The sequence below is a fragment of the Chrysemys picta genome, chromosome 16 (genome assembly GCF_011386835.1).
Source record: "Chrysemys picta bellii isolate R12L10 chromosome 16, ASM1138683v2, whole genome shotgun sequence".
NCBI classification, from domain to species: domain Eukaryota; kingdom Metazoa; phylum Chordata; order Testudines; family Emydidae; genus Chrysemys; species Chrysemys picta.
In genome coordinates, this window is record NC_088806.1 from 15,679,403 (window position 1) to 15,697,130 (window position 17,728).

Below are 17,728 nucleotides of genomic sequence, written 5' to 3' on the forward strand. Positions count from 1 at the left end.
GCACAACAACAGCTGTACTCTCTCCTTCCTGTAGAAGGTGTGCATTCTACGGGCTGGCTGGTATATTGGATGGGTTTTGTGTTTACTTTCCTGTAATACGTAGCAGACTTATGTATTCTCCCCTGCCCTCAAAATCCCCAACTTTGAAACTGGTGAACCTGTAGATGCTATACAACTTTGTTCTTTGTAATTGATATTCAAGCCAAAGCATCGTGTGTCAGGAACATCAAAGTTGTGATGCTTCCTGTCTTACAAAGGTTAATTTGGCAGTTTGGTGATTGGATTATAGTACTTGAACACATGTGACAAAGATTGAGCAATATAAGTAAAAATAAACAGATTGTCTAGCATTCTTATTCTCTCTGCACGTGAGTGCGTGCCATTCTGGAAAGCTAGCACCAATTGAGTAACAAAAGGTTTTGTGTCTTAGACCCTTCGCAGGTGTTACAGTCGAGTGAAAGAACATGGTGTTGGGAAAAGGAAAAGCAGTTACACATTTGAACAATTGGAACAGGTGTTTGGTCAGGGAGGATGGGACTCGCAGCCCTGCCAGCCTGTACTCATTAATAGTAGCGGCTTGTACCAGGAGCTGGAATCGGATGGCAGCACTATGGAGGAATATTCACAGGAGGATTGGGGGAACCACAGTCAGGATCTTCACTGCTACCAGGGCGGAGACCCGGAGTTGGGTAAGAAATTGATTATTGATCCGTCTGTATGTTTTGGTTTTGCATGTGCTTATAGTTACTCTAGTGCTAATCCTAATCCATCCTATGCCATAATGCTTCTATACCTACTTCTGTGTATTTCTTATACTTGTCATAAATCAGAACTAATTCCTATAATTTGTACAATTGTATAAATCTAAAGTGCCTAATTTGCAGGGCTCCCTAAAGCTGTCAAACACCTTCTCTGTGTAACTAAATTGTGGACTGAACTGATTAACTGCTAGTTTTTATTGTTAGTGAATTCTAACAAGTAGAATATTTGAAATAAGTAGACTTTAACTTGTTTGCATTGTCTTGTTTTAAAACAGGTAACGTAGCTCTCTTGTTCCTGACAAGATGCTAGAGTGGCCCATTGTTTAAAATTTGAGTTTTGCTTAAAAGGAACTTGAATGGGGGGTGAGCGGGAAGGAAATATGAATTGCTGAACTTGATGTTAGTTGATCTGTACTGCTGATGCTCACGGTCACACAACAACAAAAAAACTTGCAGGTAGATCTCAGTATAACGTCATTATTTGTTAGACGTAAAAAGCTAGCAAGCCACACACCACAACTACTTTTATGTTGTGCAAGTAAAATTGCCAAATTTTTGCTTTTTTCCAAAAAATAAAAAAATCTCCCTAGTCTTCCAAATGCTGTTGCCCAACCCTGACAGATAGATATTACAGAAAGATCCACTTTCCTGAAAATATGCTTACATTTGACTTCCGAGTAAGTGTTTTGTATAGAATAGAGGTACATTCTTGCCTACAATAAATAGGAAGGGAAAAGGTGTATATATTTACCGAGTCTATGGAAGCTTATCGAAGTTAATTTAAACAATGATTCCAATGGGATTGTAAGAGCGAGGCAGCATTTACAAGGGAAGATGGATAAAGGCACTGTTCTCGCTTTTTCGATCATATTTGTAGGTTAAATTGGGGGGGTGGAGGGGAGGCACACAAATATACTTTACTTTCCTCTGCAGTTATATTCTGGGGACTGATAAATTCTGACTTTGACTAAGAGATGGATTAAATTGCATTTTCAAATGACAATAGCAATACCTCCTCAAACTAACTGAAGTATGAGAACTAGGAATGTTGTTTTTAATTTAAAGAGGATCAGAATGTATGGGGGAGTTGGGGAGAATAAGGCTAAGAGGGGGGCTATTTGAGATACAAGAGACAGGAAGGAGTTTCTTTAAGCCATGTATTTAAAAATGTATATAAATGACTGTAATTCCATATAGGGGTTCTCGTGATTCAGGCTTTGCTCTGATGGTTTGTCACCATTATCCTTCAAAAGAATTACAGCAACATTTACATGCAGTTGGGGCTGACAATATTCTCTGTGCTCAGTGAATGGTTATGAGAAAGGTACTTAGCACACGCACAGTCTAAATGGAATACAGATACGTTTGTTCTGGTGCTTGCTCTTCAAATATGCTATTGAAAGCAGAATGGCCTTTTTCAGAATGTAGTTTACAATGAAATCAACTTGTGACTTAATGGCAGGAATTACTCTTGTCCTTGAAAGATCTTGCACATGTGAAGCCAGATTTTGATCCTGTAGCTAAAAATTCAGGGATGGTGATGTAGCTTACATAGTAGCTGGTTTTAAGAGCTGAAGCAATGTCCTCAGAGTGTGACATCAGAATTTTACTGGAAAGCACTAAGTGAACAACTTATTACCTTTCAAAGTAAAAAGCTTTGGGAGAGTTTTAAATATATAACTGTCTGTTGGAACTTTTGCTTTTCAGATGAAATGCCTGCCACAAAGAGAACATTAAAGATAAAGCAGGAATCTTCAGAAGAAGCACAGTAAGTAACTTATGAATGTTTTACTATTGAATGCATTTCCCTAGGGGTGCTGTGCGGGAGGAGGATGTTAGAAACTTCTGACTATAATTATAAATACATTGTGCAAGACTATTGAAGAATCTGCTTTTTGCATCATTCCAGTTACCTCAAAACATGTGGAAAGCTTCACAACTCAAGTCTCTTTTGGCTCTGTTATACAGCAAATGAAGCAGAACCCTCTTTACATGAGTGCAAAAATTAAACTGTGTAAAATACACATCCTAACCTTTGGAGATGTGGGTGGGCAGGTCTTGGGGTGCTCTGGCAAAAATCCTCACTGTTAGATCTATTTGTAATCTGGTTTCCATCTACCTAAAGTTTTGTCTCTTCGGGCATGCAGGAAAAGAGCATTTTAAATGTAGATGTTCATTAAAGTGTAAGGGTATTCCCATTAATGAGTATAACTATAGAAGCTTAAAATTAGAACACAGACCTCTATCTAATACCAGCATAACACTGGAGAATGCAGAAAATACCTTGAAAGAAAGGGAACAATCAAGAAAAGGAGGAGAGGGGTTTTGCTAGTTGAGCAATGCACATTTCTGTTGGCCTGGAGCCTTACTTGCTTTGAGTAAAACATTTAGCATGATGAAGGATGGGCAAGTTTACTCTGTGCCTAGATGGTCATTTTTTCTGCAACTTTGTGAAGCTAGATTGTAATCTTTTGCTGCATTGGTTTAACCTAGCAAATGGTGGGAAGTTTAATGTGTCTTTGCTCTTGTGGGAAGCACATGAATCTTTCTCCACGACCACCTATTTTGGGGTGGGGGGGGAAGAAACATGCTATGTGTGGATATTCTTTGCTGGAGAATGGGTCAGTGTGGAATAATAGTTTAATCTTATTTTGGGGCAGATTTTTTTATGTAATGGTGCAGTGGCTAAGTGATAACTGCCTTACATATGTCTTCTATACACTTAACTGTAGAGGTCAATGCCCCTCCTATTAAAGTAAGCACACTGATTTCCATTCTAATACCCTGTTTTCAGTCTCTAATTTTTCAAGCTTTCAGGCTGGGATTTTCCAGGCTTGGTCTATGCCTCAAAGTGAACTTCAAATCTGATCAAAATCATTTTAGCAGATTGAGCATGAATTAGGAATTTTCTTTTTCCCCCTTGTAAACATTTGTGGCCTCTCTTTGAGCCACTCTACAGCTGGAGGTCAAAATTTATATTTAAATAGTCCCGCAAAGTGTCTGGAGGGGAAGGGGGGGCATTCCTTAGAAAATGGACTTCCATTTTACTATGCTCAGACTTGGAAGGACATGTTCTGAGTGTTTGCAGTATACTTGGCACTGTTCATCCAAGGCTGGGAAGATTGATTTGTTCACAGCTGCATGGCTAAATTACACAGTGGTTTTAAATCCTTCATATCTTAAGATACCTTTTTATAAAAAGCAGAGGAGCTTTCTCTGAACCCCTGGACACTTGGCAAAGTGCATAGGAAGTAGACCTGCACTGGAGCTCCACAACTGAGAGAGCTGTAAAGCAACTTCCATAGCTAGACTTTTCCTGAGATGTGGGAGAGGGTTTTTTTTCCCTCTGGCCAAGGAGCCTTTTAATTATGCTTTAATTCTTTACTTAAAACAGGTTTAATTAAATACAGAGTTAACAGGATTTGCAACCTTCACTGGAATTTTGATAGCATTGCATTAAGCAATCAAAATCGGAATGAACATCCTTCACTCTGTCCTTTGTACATATGAATATGACGTAGGCTGTAATTGCATTGCTAGAGATCATAAATGAGTCGTAGAAAAACGGGGTTTGAACTAGAGGCTGTAGCATAATGCTCACATCCACAATAGGGCAGAACATACACTGTCCATTTAGCCTTAACTTCCGCATTCCTTGTCTCCTGAGGGCTAATTAATGCTATATTAGAATTGGAAAAGGTACAGAGAAGGGCAACAAAAACTATAAGGGAATAGAATAGCTTCCATATGAGGAGAGATTAAAAAGACTGGGACTGTTCAGCTTGAAAAAGAGACGACTAAAGGGAATATGATTAAAGGTCTATAAAATCATGAATGGTGTGGAGAAAGTGACTAAGAGAGAGTGTTGTTTATCCCTTCACAGAACACAAGAACCAGAGTATCCAATGAAATTAATAGGCAGCAGATTTAAAACAAAGTAGTACTGTACTTCACACAATGTAAAACCAACATGTGGAATTCGTTGCCTTGTTGTGAAGGCCAAATTACACTGGTATTCAAAAAAGGATTGGATAAGTTGATGGAGGATAGGTCCATCAATGGCTATTAGCCAAGAGGGTCTGGAATTCAACCCTATGCTCCCGGGTGCCCCTAGCCTCTGACTGCCAGACGCTGGGCGTGGACAACAGGGGATGGATCCACTTGATTGCCTGTTCTGTTCATTTCCTCTGAACCACCTGGCATTGGCCACTGTCAGAAGAAAGGATATTGAGCTAGATGAACCCAATATGGCCATTCTTATGTTCTAATTTTACAGCATTAGCAGTTCTGCATTAGTTTATATGAAATATGTTTGAACTGTGTGATAACTTGACTACTTGTAAAGCTACTAGCTAACAAAGTTAAATTGCATGTCTGCAGTTTCCACTGTAGCTGTCGCATGGCTTTGTCATGATCACACACAGTACCTTTGTTGTTGTTGTTTTTGCTATGTACCAAACAGTGTCTCCGCTTTCTTTTTGGAAATAAGACCATAAGATAAGCTTTCCAGTTGGAATGCTTAGAGCAGAGTCTGGACAAATTTGGCCTAAAATGTAGAAATGACTGACACTTACCTGAAACTTGTATAATATTACAGGGTACAACGCTGTGCTAATGCATGAGAATTTGTGAAACCGACTAGAAACACAAATGAGATGAATTAATTAGTTTTATTTGCATGGTCCAAAATGAGATTGCACAAAGCAAACTACATAAATAGAAAACGAGAGAATTTTATTTTTAATCATGTATTAGGAATAGCCAGTGTTCTTAAACTATATGATTGATAGAGCATTGGGGCCTTAGAGACTAACAAATTTATTAGAGCATAAGCTTTCGTGGGCTACAACCCACTTCTTCGGATGGAATCAGGGCATAGGTCAAACCTTTTTTAAAAAAATGGGTGAAATAGGGTCCTTGGGCCACTTACTTAGTTCCTAAGTATATGTTTAGGAGCCTAATTCTTGGCCCTAGCCTCTCTTCCATTCCATAGGTCAGCTTAAAGTACCAGGTAAGGAAGGGAGCAAAGCCAGTGTGGTATACTCTCCTCTCCCCCCCCCCCCCCCCCCCCCCCCCCCCCGTTCTGAGAAGAACTGTGTCTACTCTACTCCTCTGGGATAGCCCTGATTTTAGGGAAGTGGGACTGGGGAATGTTCCCCTGCAGACCCCGGAGGTTGAGCTTGAATTTTAGGTAGATGTTAATTCTATGACTGCTTTTATCAGAGACAGGTGGGACAGGGTAGGCATCCAGCAGTAGCATACTTCCATGACCAAAGGCAGCTGTAAGAGTAGCATGGAGGAGCTGATTCTTGGCTCTGCAGATCTAGAGGGATGTGCCATACCTATGCACTTCTCCTTTAGGGAAGCTTGGGGGGAAATTCCACAGGGTATACCTTGTGTGGTGTCTTAAGGCCTTTATACCCCTTTTGCAGTTCTCCAATGAAAGGACCACACCATAACACATGTGGTGGGGTTTTTCCCTGACCATGGCCCTTTGAAGTGGAGGAAATCAACGCAGCTAGCGAGGGGTAACTTTCTAGGAGACTTGTCACTGAACCATAGGACACATGCATTGGAATTAGTATGGCACTTTCTGGGCACTGGTGGTTCTGCCTAAGCCTTTGTGGCTGCACACGTACATACATGAAAACACCACTCCCATCAACCGCCTGCAGAAGCAAGGTACATCGCTTCCACCCTGTTCTGTGAATTAACGGAACAGCTCCACTTTGGGCACTGTTCCAGTAGAGGGACCTGGTGCAAAGGTTTAAGACACATTCTCTCTTCACCAAGCCAGTTGTTTAAATGCACGACTCATCACACTGTGTCTGCTGCCTCTCTTGACTTAAGAACATAAGAACGGCCATACTAGCCAATGGTCCATCTAGCCCAGTATCCTGTCTTCCTACAATGCCAATGCCAGGTGCTTCAGAAGGAATGAACAGAACAGGATCAAATGATCCATCCCGTGTCGCCCATACCCAGCTTCTGGCAAACAGAGGCTAGAGACACCATCCCTGCCCATCCTGACTAATAGCCATTGATGGACCTATACTCCATGAACTTATCTAGTTCTTTTTTGAACTGTTATAGTCAGCCTTGACAACATCCTCTGGCAAAGAGTTCCACAGGTTGACTGTGTTGTGTGAAAAAATACTTCCTTTTATTCGTTTTTAACCTGCTGCCTATTAATTTCATTTGGTGATGCCTAGCTCTTATGTTATGAGGAGGAGTAAATAACACTTATTTACTTTCTCCACACCAGTCATGGTTTTATAGACCTCTATCCTATCCCCCCTTAGTCGTCTCTTTTCCAAGCTGAAAAGTCCCAGTCTTATTAATCTCCGCAGCCATTCCATACCCCTAATCGTTTTTGTTGCCCTTTTCTGAACCTTTTCCAATTCCAATATATCTCTTTTGAGATGGGGCGACCACATCTGCACGCAGTATTCAAGATGTGGGCGTACCATGGATTTATGTAGAAACAATATTCTTGTCTATCCCTTTCTTAATGATTCCCAACATTGTTCGCTTTTTTGACTGCCACTGCACATTGAGTGGATGTTTTCAGAGAACTATCCACAACGACTCCAAGATCTTTCTTAAGTGGGAACAGCTAATTTAGACCATCTTTTGATATGTTAGGATTTCAAACCGTAAATGCCTCCAAGCTCTTATGTGAGATAGGTAATTATAATTTCCCCCCTTTTATAGAGGTGGGAAGTAAGGAACAGAAGTGAAGTGGCTTGTCCAAGGTTACACAGCAAGTTAAGAACATCTGTAATAGAATTCAGAAGTCCTCCTGTAGTCCCTTGCTCTGTCCATAAGGCATTCTCTGTCTCTTCCAAACTTAGCTCTGACAGTTGGGCCTATAATATCTTTACCCCAAGCTGTACTGCATTTATGGCATAGCGTGCTTGTGCTTCTCTTGCTAGACCAGCATAGTGCCTAGGACTGGCTTCCCAATTTTTTTTTTTTTTTTTTGCGGTACCTGCAACAGGATCACAGGGTAGGAAATGCACATGTGATCGTGCAGTGTTAGCTTTCTGCTCTGTTTGGAACCCTGTATGTGAAGTCTGACATGCAGTGGGACCCTTTTTTAGTTGATACGGGCCCAACCATTGTAAGAATTGGAACTTGTTAACTCCAAGAGAACTTGTTCTGCTATTTTTATTCACTTGTGAGACAAAATAAAGAGCTTTGAAAGATGTTGGCTCCTTCACTGAAACAGCTGTGCTAGCCTCTGCTGCTTGGAGTCTGATTCGTACAGAAATGGTTTGTTTAAAACTCCCACCAAGCTTCGAATCCCCACTCATTTGAATCATGTAAGATTTCAGCAAGACAAAGGGAGCCATTCCGCCATCAGTGGTCAGTGTCCTAGCAGCAGCCATGCAGTTGGGAATTCCAGCTCTACTGGTAACTTGCTGCGTGGCCTTGGGAAAGTTACTGAACTCCTATCTGTCACCGAGTGGCCTACCTCACCGGCTGTTCGGAGGGTTAATTCCTGGTTATAAAGTGATTGGGGAAGCAGTTGCAGTGTAGTGCACTTTTCTCTGTTTTGACTGCACATGTGGTCACTATTACAGTATCTGAAATTCGCAGGTAGTTGGTACAGTACAGCCTTTTAAACTGCATGATACCTATTTATAACTTCCCTATTGGTTTGAAGATTTCAAGTCAGACTGAGATGCTGGATATAATCGTAGAAACCCTGAGTTAGAAGGAACCGCTGCTGAGCCATCTAAGCCTCAGGGAGATGTCAAAATAGTTTCCGTCATCCTTGTAGCTTTCGGAGTGCTTGGGTTGGTGATTCTGTCCTTGGCAATCCTTGCTTCTTCTCTAAAGCTCCTCTTTACCTATCACTCCCCTAAGCAAAGTCACGTCTGTGCCTGCTAGCACTGGCCCGTTACAAGAGGGGTTTTTTTTCACCAGGAGCCTCAGTCTGTTTGAATTATCTGAAGTTAGCTTATTAATCACCTTGTGTAGTACTATTTTACAGGAGATTTTATTCTAAGCTGTCTCTTCCACTGTTCAATTGAAAATTACAAGTTCTGGTTTCTCAGGTTTTGAGCAGAAGTGTTTCTCTAAGAGAAAATGGAGGCTGTCCGCTGCCTTTTAACAAATACATGTATAAATGCTGCTGCCAGCATAACTCTGTACTCGGACAGCAATGTACTTAATAAGACAGCCAATTATAACGTCACCTTGTCTGTCTTGTCCCTAGAAGATGATGAACTTACAGTCCCAAATGTCTAAAGGGAAAGTTTGAGATGGCCTATTCCAAGCTGTAAGAATCTGAAGAACCCGCAGCAAAGCCATATATAGAAGGCTGTCTTTCCATCTTTATCCATTGAAAAAGTACAGGCTTGTATGCTATAGTCTTTCATGTGTTAATATAAATGTGTCTCTTGTATAAATACTTATGCACCTTGACAGTATTCCTATCTTTATCCTCCTCTTTCATGCTGCCAACCATGAGCAGTTCCAGGTACTCCCCCTGACTCTTTAAATAAGAAACCACCAGTGACCGTGCTGCTAGCATGAGACTGGAGCACTGGCACAACAGGTGGTGGTAGCAAACGGCTGGCTGAGTCAGAACTCTGCTCCTGTGGCTTTTCAGCAGGTTCTTTCCATGGCTTTCTAGTAATTCAGCTGCACTTAATAAAATGTTGATTAAAAAACAGCCCAGAAATCATAGTGTGTTTATGGTGTAATTACTCCTGATGTGTGGCTGAGATGCACTGGATGTTAATGACCTAAAGCCACTGCTGTGCTGGCTACTAAATGCTCTGAAGTGAGTGATCTCAGACTACTCTTAACAGAGCTGTTGCCTCATTAAATCCTCCACCAAAATTGCACCATCACCCGCTTGTTCATAGCCCTGGTCCCCACTGGGGGTGGGGTGGGGGGATCGATCTAAGTTAAGCAACTTCAGCTACATGAATACCGTAGCTGAAGTAGACGTACTTAGATCGACGTACCGTGGTGTCTTCACTGCAGTGAGTCGTCGGCTGCTGCCACTCCTCTGTTGACTGCTTGCGTCTCTTGTGGTGCTGGAGTATAGGAGTCGACGGGAGAGCGCTCGGGGGTCGATTTATCGCGTCTAGACTAGACGCGATAAATTGATCCCCGTTGGATTGATTACTGCCCGCTGATCCGGCGGGTAGTATAGACATCCCCATAGTCTTGCCAAGGGGCCAAAGCTTGAATGGAGCTGGGAATACGCTACCCTCTCACCTGGAATTGGCCCCCGTAGGTCAGGGGTGGGTAATGTGGGAAAGTGCCACTCCCGTTCACTGGAGTGTGAATTAATGCTTGACCTCCATGGCTATCAGCCAGGCACCATTCACTATTCTAAAAGTGCAAGTGGCAGAATCACCCGTTGCACCCATTCCCAGCTTGCATCTCCTGTGGAAGGAGTCCTGGCTGACTTGTGCAGCTTTAAGGCTCACATTTACAAATGCTTACTATGAAATCCGTGAACAGTCGGTACATAATTGTCAAAAGGCAAATGTCTTTCCTGTGCGTAACCAGAGCATTGCAACTACTTGAGGTCTTCAGTAGAGGTGTGTGCATTGTGTTTGGTAAAATATTCAATGGGTGCCTATCCGAGGCTCCAGTTTAGGTTAAATGTCCATGTCCTGCTCTTACCTAATGGAGTTAGTTCTCCAACACCCTCTAGCAAAATAAGGGAAGTCTGTCTCCTCATTGCCATGTCATCACTCCCACTAGTGCAAAGTGCCATAAATGCATTTGCTTTGCACTGGTATAAACAACACAAGGTGTAGGCCAATGGTGGATTGGGCTCCCACTACCCTTCATCTTGGGCATCGTGCTACTCCTCCAGCCTGTGACCCATCCTGTGCCCAAACGTCTGGAGAAAAAGAGCCTCCGTAGCTCGGGCAGATGTTGGCAAATCTGGGCTCTGGTGGTGCAGAAGAAGAGAATTCCAGTGCTGCAAGGTTCTATGGAGATTAGCTTCCTCTTGGTTGTAGAAGAGGGGCTGTAGTTCAATCACCTGTGCTGATCCACCTGTGGCAGTGTGCCATTGGGTGAAAAGGTGGCCTCAGGTAACCTGGGCCCAGTCCATGTAGGGCTTTAAATGTTCGAAGCACCACCTTGAGTTTCACCCAGCCGCACTTGTCTGCGGCTTGTAGAGTGATGCTCTCTTGGCGTGTAGGCCTCCTTAATACCCAGGCTGCTGCTTGTCGCCTTCATTTCAACTTCTAAGCGATCTTGAAACAGCCGCAAATTACAAATGTTACGAGACTCTGAACTTGTGGGGCATGTAGCCTTCAGTGGAGTGATCGCCGTCCTGGAGAAGCCAATAATAAATGATTGCGGAGCTGGCCCAGGCTCTTTGTTCTGGTATCAATTGGCATGGCGCCACTGGTTTCACCGGAGCTCTGCTGCGGTTTCTGCCCGCTGTACTCTAACCCTGAATTTCCATGCCAGCTGCCTTGGTGGACGGATGGTCTGCAGATCTGGTATTTTCCTTTTTCAACAGAATAGTTATGAAGCTTTCAGGGAGGCAGCAGTGGCTCTTTAAATCTTGAAATCTGTGGGGATACACAAGGAAGAATCTGCAAAATAAATGAGTTTTCTGGGTTTTTTTTGTAACTAGTGGCTAAATGTGGAAAATGGCAACGTTTTAAAATGTATTGCCGGAGGAAATGATGGATCAGGGACTCTGCCTTCTCCTTTTGAGAGCTCTCCTGAGCATCAGTGTAGCCCTTTTCCACTGCTGGAATACCAGTTTCAGTTACAGAAACATGGCTGATCTGCAGCCAGAAAACACATCCTAGTCCTGTTAGTCTATGCAACATGGAATGTCGGTAGTCAGAGATGGCCTGTGTGAGGACGGAGTACAGATCATGTTACTAGGTGTACGTGCCGGGTTTGAAATTCAAAACCAAGTGGTTAGCGAGTTGTCTAAATTCTCAGATATTTTTAAAATGAAAAAGTACGATTGCATAACGCATGTCCAAAGGACTGCCTAAGGCAAGGATTTAGGTTTCCTCCCCATGTCCCCTTACTCTGTCTATTGTAGTATCTGGATGCCTCACAATTTTCAGTGTCTCTATAGAGAAATACTATTACCCCCATTTTATAGATGTGGAGCTGAGGCTGTCTCATTTCACCATAGCTCCTCCACCACCACCCCAGCTGGTACAGGGAAGCTGTAGCAAAGGGGGAATTGAACCCAGAGCTGCTAGGGGGTAGCCTAGTGCTCTAGCCACTGGCCTGTCAAGCCTCTCCCTTGCTAATTCCTCTCCATGACACTTCACAGCACCAGATTGGTGCTGCTTCTCTCTGACACAGGAGCATAGTTTCATAGAATATTAGGGTTGGAAGAGATCTCAGGAGGTCATCTAGTCCAATCCCCTGCTCAAAGCAGGACCAATCCCAACTAAATCATCCCAGCCAAGGCTTTGTCAAGCTGGGCCTTAAAAACCTCTAAGGATGGAGATTCCACCACCTCCCTAGGTAACCCATTCCAGTGCTTCACCACCCTCCTAGTGAAATAGTGTTTCCTAATATCCAACCTACACCTCCCCCACTGCAACTTGAGACCATTGCTCCTTGTTCTGTCATCTGCCACCACTGAACAGCCGAGCTCCATCCTCTTTTGAACCTCCTTTCAGGTAGTTGAAGGCTGCTATCAAATCCCTCCTCACTCTTCTCTTCTGCAGACTAAATAACCCCAGTTCCCTCAGCCTCTCCTCGTAAGTCATGTGCCCCAGCCCCCTAATCATTTTCGTTGCCCTCCGCTGGACTCTCTCCAATTTCTCCACATCCCTTCTGTAGTGGGGGGACCAAAACTGGATGCAATACTCCAGGTGTAGCTTCACCAGCCTCAGATAGAGGGGAATAATCACTTCCTTCAATCTGCTGGCAATGCTCCTACTAATACAGCCCAATATGCTGTTGGTCTTCTTGACAACAAGGGCACACTGCTGACTCATATCCAGCTTCTTGTCCACTGTAATCCCCAGGTCCTTTTCTGCAGAACTGCTGTTTAGCCAGTTGGTCTAAGTTTTTTCTTATCAGACTTTGCTTTCTCCTTCCATTGTTCTGTTCGGTCTCCTTCCCTTCTAATGCTACTTTGTTTCATTTCTCCCCTTCATTTCTTATTGTCGCACCTGTTTCCAAGAGGTCCCCTTTTCCCCAGCTCCGTAGTAAATAAGGGACACGTGTGCGAGGCGTGCACACCAGAATGCATTGCTGCAGTGCCTCCCTTCTCCATAGGAGATGGGGCAGAGACTCCGTGCTTTCTAGGAGAAGGGAGAGCACTCGTGGGCCCTCCAGAAAGAGCACTTATTCTCTGCAAGTCTGAAGATTCAGAAGAGAATTTCCCCATGGTGGCGGAGAAAGGAGATGGCCACTAGATCCAAAACTCTTCTGCTTGTGCCCTACTGTAGGGGACCAAATACAAATTCACTACAGTTGATAAATGATGAGAAGAGTTAAAATGGCATGTGTTTTGCAAATGGGATTTAGCGGACTGAGACGGATTTCTCAATTACCAAAAGAGCTGTAATACCTGCTTGTGGCTCTGATATGTTATTAGCCGCTCGTTCTTTACTCCTGAGACACATAGAGTGCCTATAGTGCCATCACCCATCCTGTGTGAAGCTGCTCATGCTTGCATCAGATGTGTGCAGATAGACTTGGCTAATTAGTTATAAAAGTACAAATTCTCTTATTGGTATTTGCTTTGACATAGTTAGCTAACAGGGTGGATTGATTTTAATCAGATTGATTTAAATCACCAATTGTAACCATGATTTTGATCAGTAAGCAGGAAACCTTGATTTTAATCATGTTTTGCATTTGTATTTTGTAGTTTTTTCTACAGAAAGGTTAACTATTAAATCATGATGATTTCCAACTAAATATAGTCTTTACGCGAAATTTGGTGTTTCTTTTTACTAACCAGGAGGACACGCTATATCTACATACGCATTTATTTAAGCAATTATATAATTTAATTTACATTGATTTAGATGGTTAATTTTTATTATTTTAGAGGATGGTGAATGATGCATTTCTTTAATAGATTACTTTTTTACTTGCGATTTGTGAGAGACTATTTGGAAATTCAAAATCAATCCACCAGAAACCGCATTTAAAATTACCTTAAGTGTGCTGGAAACATAAGAAAGTTTATAAAAACATGAATTGTATTTAAAACTAACATTAATTAAACAAAGGAGTTATCTGTAGCTAAATGAACTGATTACTTCTGGTCACTGTATCTGTCAAGATTTTAGTACGAGTAGAGCTTGTCTTCTCGCAACTAAGTTTTTTGTGTGGGAGAGGAAGAGGAAAACCAGCTATCCTGCTTTTACAAGTTCCAATTGGTTTCTTAACTGAATGAAGCAGTCATTGAATTGAACTAGTCGAATAAACTGAAATGAAGATTTCATATTTAAATCATTTACATTAAATAAAAAAAAATTGAAAATTGGTAGCAAATATGTACTAAAAGTCAAACCACTGAACGAGAGTTTGTTGAAGCGTTAAACCAGCTTTTGACAAAGTGGTAGCCTCTTCTGCAGGGCAGAGAGAATATTTTCTTCATTTCACTTTATTCATCTAGTTCAGTGACTAGTTCATTCAAAGTCAGGAAACCAATTGGGAGTTGAAAAAGTAGAAAGACATTTGTTCTTTTTAGAAATGATTAATAGGAAAAAAAAATCAAAGTATAATCACTGAGAAGTAAACCTAAGATAATAGGAAAGGCAGTGTATTTATGGTAAGACGGGCTTTTGAACTTTTTTTTTCTTTTTTTAATTCTGGTTATTTGGAATAGTCTCAGGCTTTCAATTTTGGCTGAAATGTCCCACATGCTTAGTCTTGGCCCAGAAGTAAATGCTCTTTGGAACACTTGTGCAAAATTTATTGTCACTTTTTTTTTGAATTTTGGGAGCATGAAAAAAATCTTTTGACTTAAGAAAAAGTTCTGTTTGCTTTTATAAGCTGAAGTCAAATTGTTGAAACTTCACAATTCCGTACTTATGGACCTCAGTGAAGAAGTTGCAAGTTTGGGGAAAGCTTAATGTTTAATCTTACAATGTTTAAAATTACATAGTTGAGCATGCACAACTAAGTAATATCTTAGTAGATTGTAGTGTTGAGTCCGTAACTCCCGGTCCGTAGCAGCAGAGGAAGGTTTGCTCAAAAGCACTGTTAGTCAGCAAAGTTAAACTGTTTTGTTCTTGCACTGCCCATTTGCACTGTCATCATGAGAATATGATTGGGGGAGGGGGGGCGCGGGGGAAGGGTGGTGAAGTTTTGTGCAAAAGTGGAACTTGAAATACATCAGTAAGGGAAAAGCACTTTTTTCTCTACTGATACCATTCAGCTTTTGCTGAAAATTATGCTTGTCAGCAGAGGGGGGGAAAAAAAAGGAAAAAAAAAAAAAACCCACTAAAGTTCTGCTGTCTTGGTTGTTTGTTTGTTGGCTTGTGTTTTTTTGTTTTTTGGGGGGAAAGGGAAGACACATTAAATGATAAAAATTTACTGCAGTGTTAAGATTAAACAAATACAAAAGTAATAACATTCATACTGCAACATTAACTTGTCCTCTTTGCACAGAATGTGACTATAATGTGTCATGGGGCTACATTTTTAAAGGTATTTAGATGCTTATCTCCTATTGATTTCTCCCCCCCCCCCCCCCCCCATAGATTCCAAGGCCAGCTGGGGCCATTATGATCTAGTCTGAGCTCCTGCATGACACAGGCCAGAGAGTTTCCCCAAATAATTCATAGAATACCAGGGTTGGAAGGGACCTCGGGAGGTCATCTAGTCCAACCTCCTGCTCAAAGCAGGACCGATCCCCCAACCAATCCTAGAGCAGATCTTATAGAAGAAGATTTCAGTGGGAGTTAGGTGTTTAACTGATGAAAGAGTATTCTAGAACACATGTATGTTGTGAGTAATATGTCTTGGTTAAATGTTCCTGTAGACTTCTGAATTTTAGGAAACTAAATGCCCATTCTTATCTGCTTCACAAAGCCCTTGAAGACATTTCTAAAGCATTTTGAAAGAGTTAAATGCTAATGATAAATTCTATAAGTTAGGGCTAACTATGACATATTTGGTGGCCACCTTTTCTCAGTTGGCCACCAGTTTCTCAGATAGCTGCTCTTGCTTTGGTTAATGTTTTCTGAAAGTTGATGTGCTCTTTCAAACTTAAGCAAAACTTTAAAAAAAAAAAATCTCCAGTCTGAGCTGAGCTCCATCTTATGGTTTATATTTGTGTTAATTTTTCTAGGAAGCAAGACGTCATGCAGAACATTGTGCAAATCTTGGAATCCGTCCAATTAAAATGGGAGCTGTTTCAGAGCTGGACAGATTTCTCCAGGCTACATCTTTCTAACAAACTAGCCATTTTTGGCATTGGTTATAACACACGCTGGAAGGAGGATATTCGCTACCACTACGCTGAGATCAGTTCCCAGGTGCCTCTTGGCAAACGGCTTAGGGAATATTTCAACTCGGAGAAGCCAGAGGGCAGGATCATCATGACGCGAGTACAGAAAATGAACTGGAAAAATGTTTACTATAAATTCCTAGAGATTACTATTAGTGAAGCAAGATGCCTGGAGCTGCATATGGAAGTTGACTGGATACCTATAGCTCACTCTAAGCCAACGGGAGGAAATGTTGTTCAGTATTTATTACCAGGGGGGATTCCCAAAAGCCCTGGCCTGTATGCCATTGGTTATGAAGATTGCCAGGAGAAACCCCACTCGCCTCATGCAGACCGCAGAGGCCCAGATCCTGGGAAAGAGATTCAGGGGGAGGTAGATGTCCCTTCACCACAGGCCTCTCTCAGGGTGGAGATGGAGTCCGCCAGAATTATCTATTGTTACCTTGGCATTGCTGAGGTTAGAACTCTCCAGCAGTGTTTGTTTTTACATTTTCAGGCCAACACCAAAACCTTCAGCAAAGAGTGGGTTGGAATCAATGGGTTTTTATCTCAGAACTGCATCGTAGAACCAGGGGTGTCGCCTAAATCCATCTACATCAAATTTGTGGAAGTGGAGAGGGATTTTCTTTCTGCTGGCTCTTTGGTAGAGTGCCTGGAAAAAGCCATTGGATACCCATTGAAGTTTAACAACTGAATCTCGTCCTTCATAAGGATTAGGGCTCCTGCCTCCTTTCCATGTTGCTAGCAGACGCTTACGGATCCTGTCTGTTCACAGAGGGGCAAGTAAGACTTTCAGAGTGAAAATGAACTTCAGAATGAAAGATGCTTGCAAATGATTCGAAACAACTTGTCCTGAGCAAGTAAAATATACAGCTAACTTGCTTGGCAGGTCAATTGGTTTTATAAAGAGAAGGAGGAGAGCCTTGTAAAAATGACTGTAGGTACATTCCACATTGGACAGCGCTTCTACTTTGCATTTCATATGAAAAGCTGTTTTTTCCACAATGTTTCATTTTTACACATCTGTCTCTATATGAAGTGTTATTACTGATCTGAATAAATAAGCAATAGATAATGGCAAGTTAAACCTTGGGTCACATTAAATGAGACTGTTTTTCAATGCCACCCTTAGCTACTATTGTATATAATTTAGAGTTTCACTTTTTTCACCCATCAAGTGTTTTACCATTTCCAACCAGTGTTGCCTGCAAAGACTTTTGTTTCTGTGATGTATCCCACTTTACTAGTAGTGTTGTCATATCAGCTCTTTTTTTTACCATTAAAGTAATTCCTGGCCTTTTTGAGTTCTAGTTAGCCTCTTTGTGGCAGTGAGAATAACCTGACAGCTGGGAAACATTTTGTCAAACCATGCTTATCAATACAATCAAAGCTGTGAGAATTTTGGGGGGGAGGGGAGGGAGGAGGGAGGGGAGGGTTATGGATGGAGGGGGAGTAAACATTTAATGCCTTTTCAAAACTGTTACTATATAAGCCCCATCTTCCGCCTGGCTGGTGCTGGCATTTT

The 17,728-nt window shown here is 41.9% G+C and overlaps 1 protein-coding gene across 4 annotated transcripts in view; it reads left to right on the top strand.

Moving 5' to 3' along the window:
- Window positions 1–17,507, top strand: part of LOC101937355 (myb/SANT-like DNA-binding domain-containing protein 2) — a 34,292-nt gene extending 16,785 nt beyond the window's left edge. For 3 of the 4 annotated variants that reach the window (XM_005294704.4, XM_005294705.4, XM_005294706.4), the window contains 3 exons: window positions 431–689; window positions 2,469–2,529; window positions 16,045–17,507. In XM_005294704.4, coding sequence (XP_005294761.1) covers window positions 431–689; window positions 2,469–2,529; window positions 16,045–16,897 — 1,173 coding nt within the window. In that variant the 3' untranslated portion in view covers window positions 16,898–17,507. Of the gene's footprint in view, window positions 1–430; window positions 690–2,468; window positions 2,530–8,985; window positions 9,120–16,044 lie in introns of all 4 variants that reach the window. The other variant, XR_002889235.3, reaches the window with a different exon arrangement.
- The last annotated feature ends 221 nt before the right edge of the window (window positions 17,508–17,728 follow it).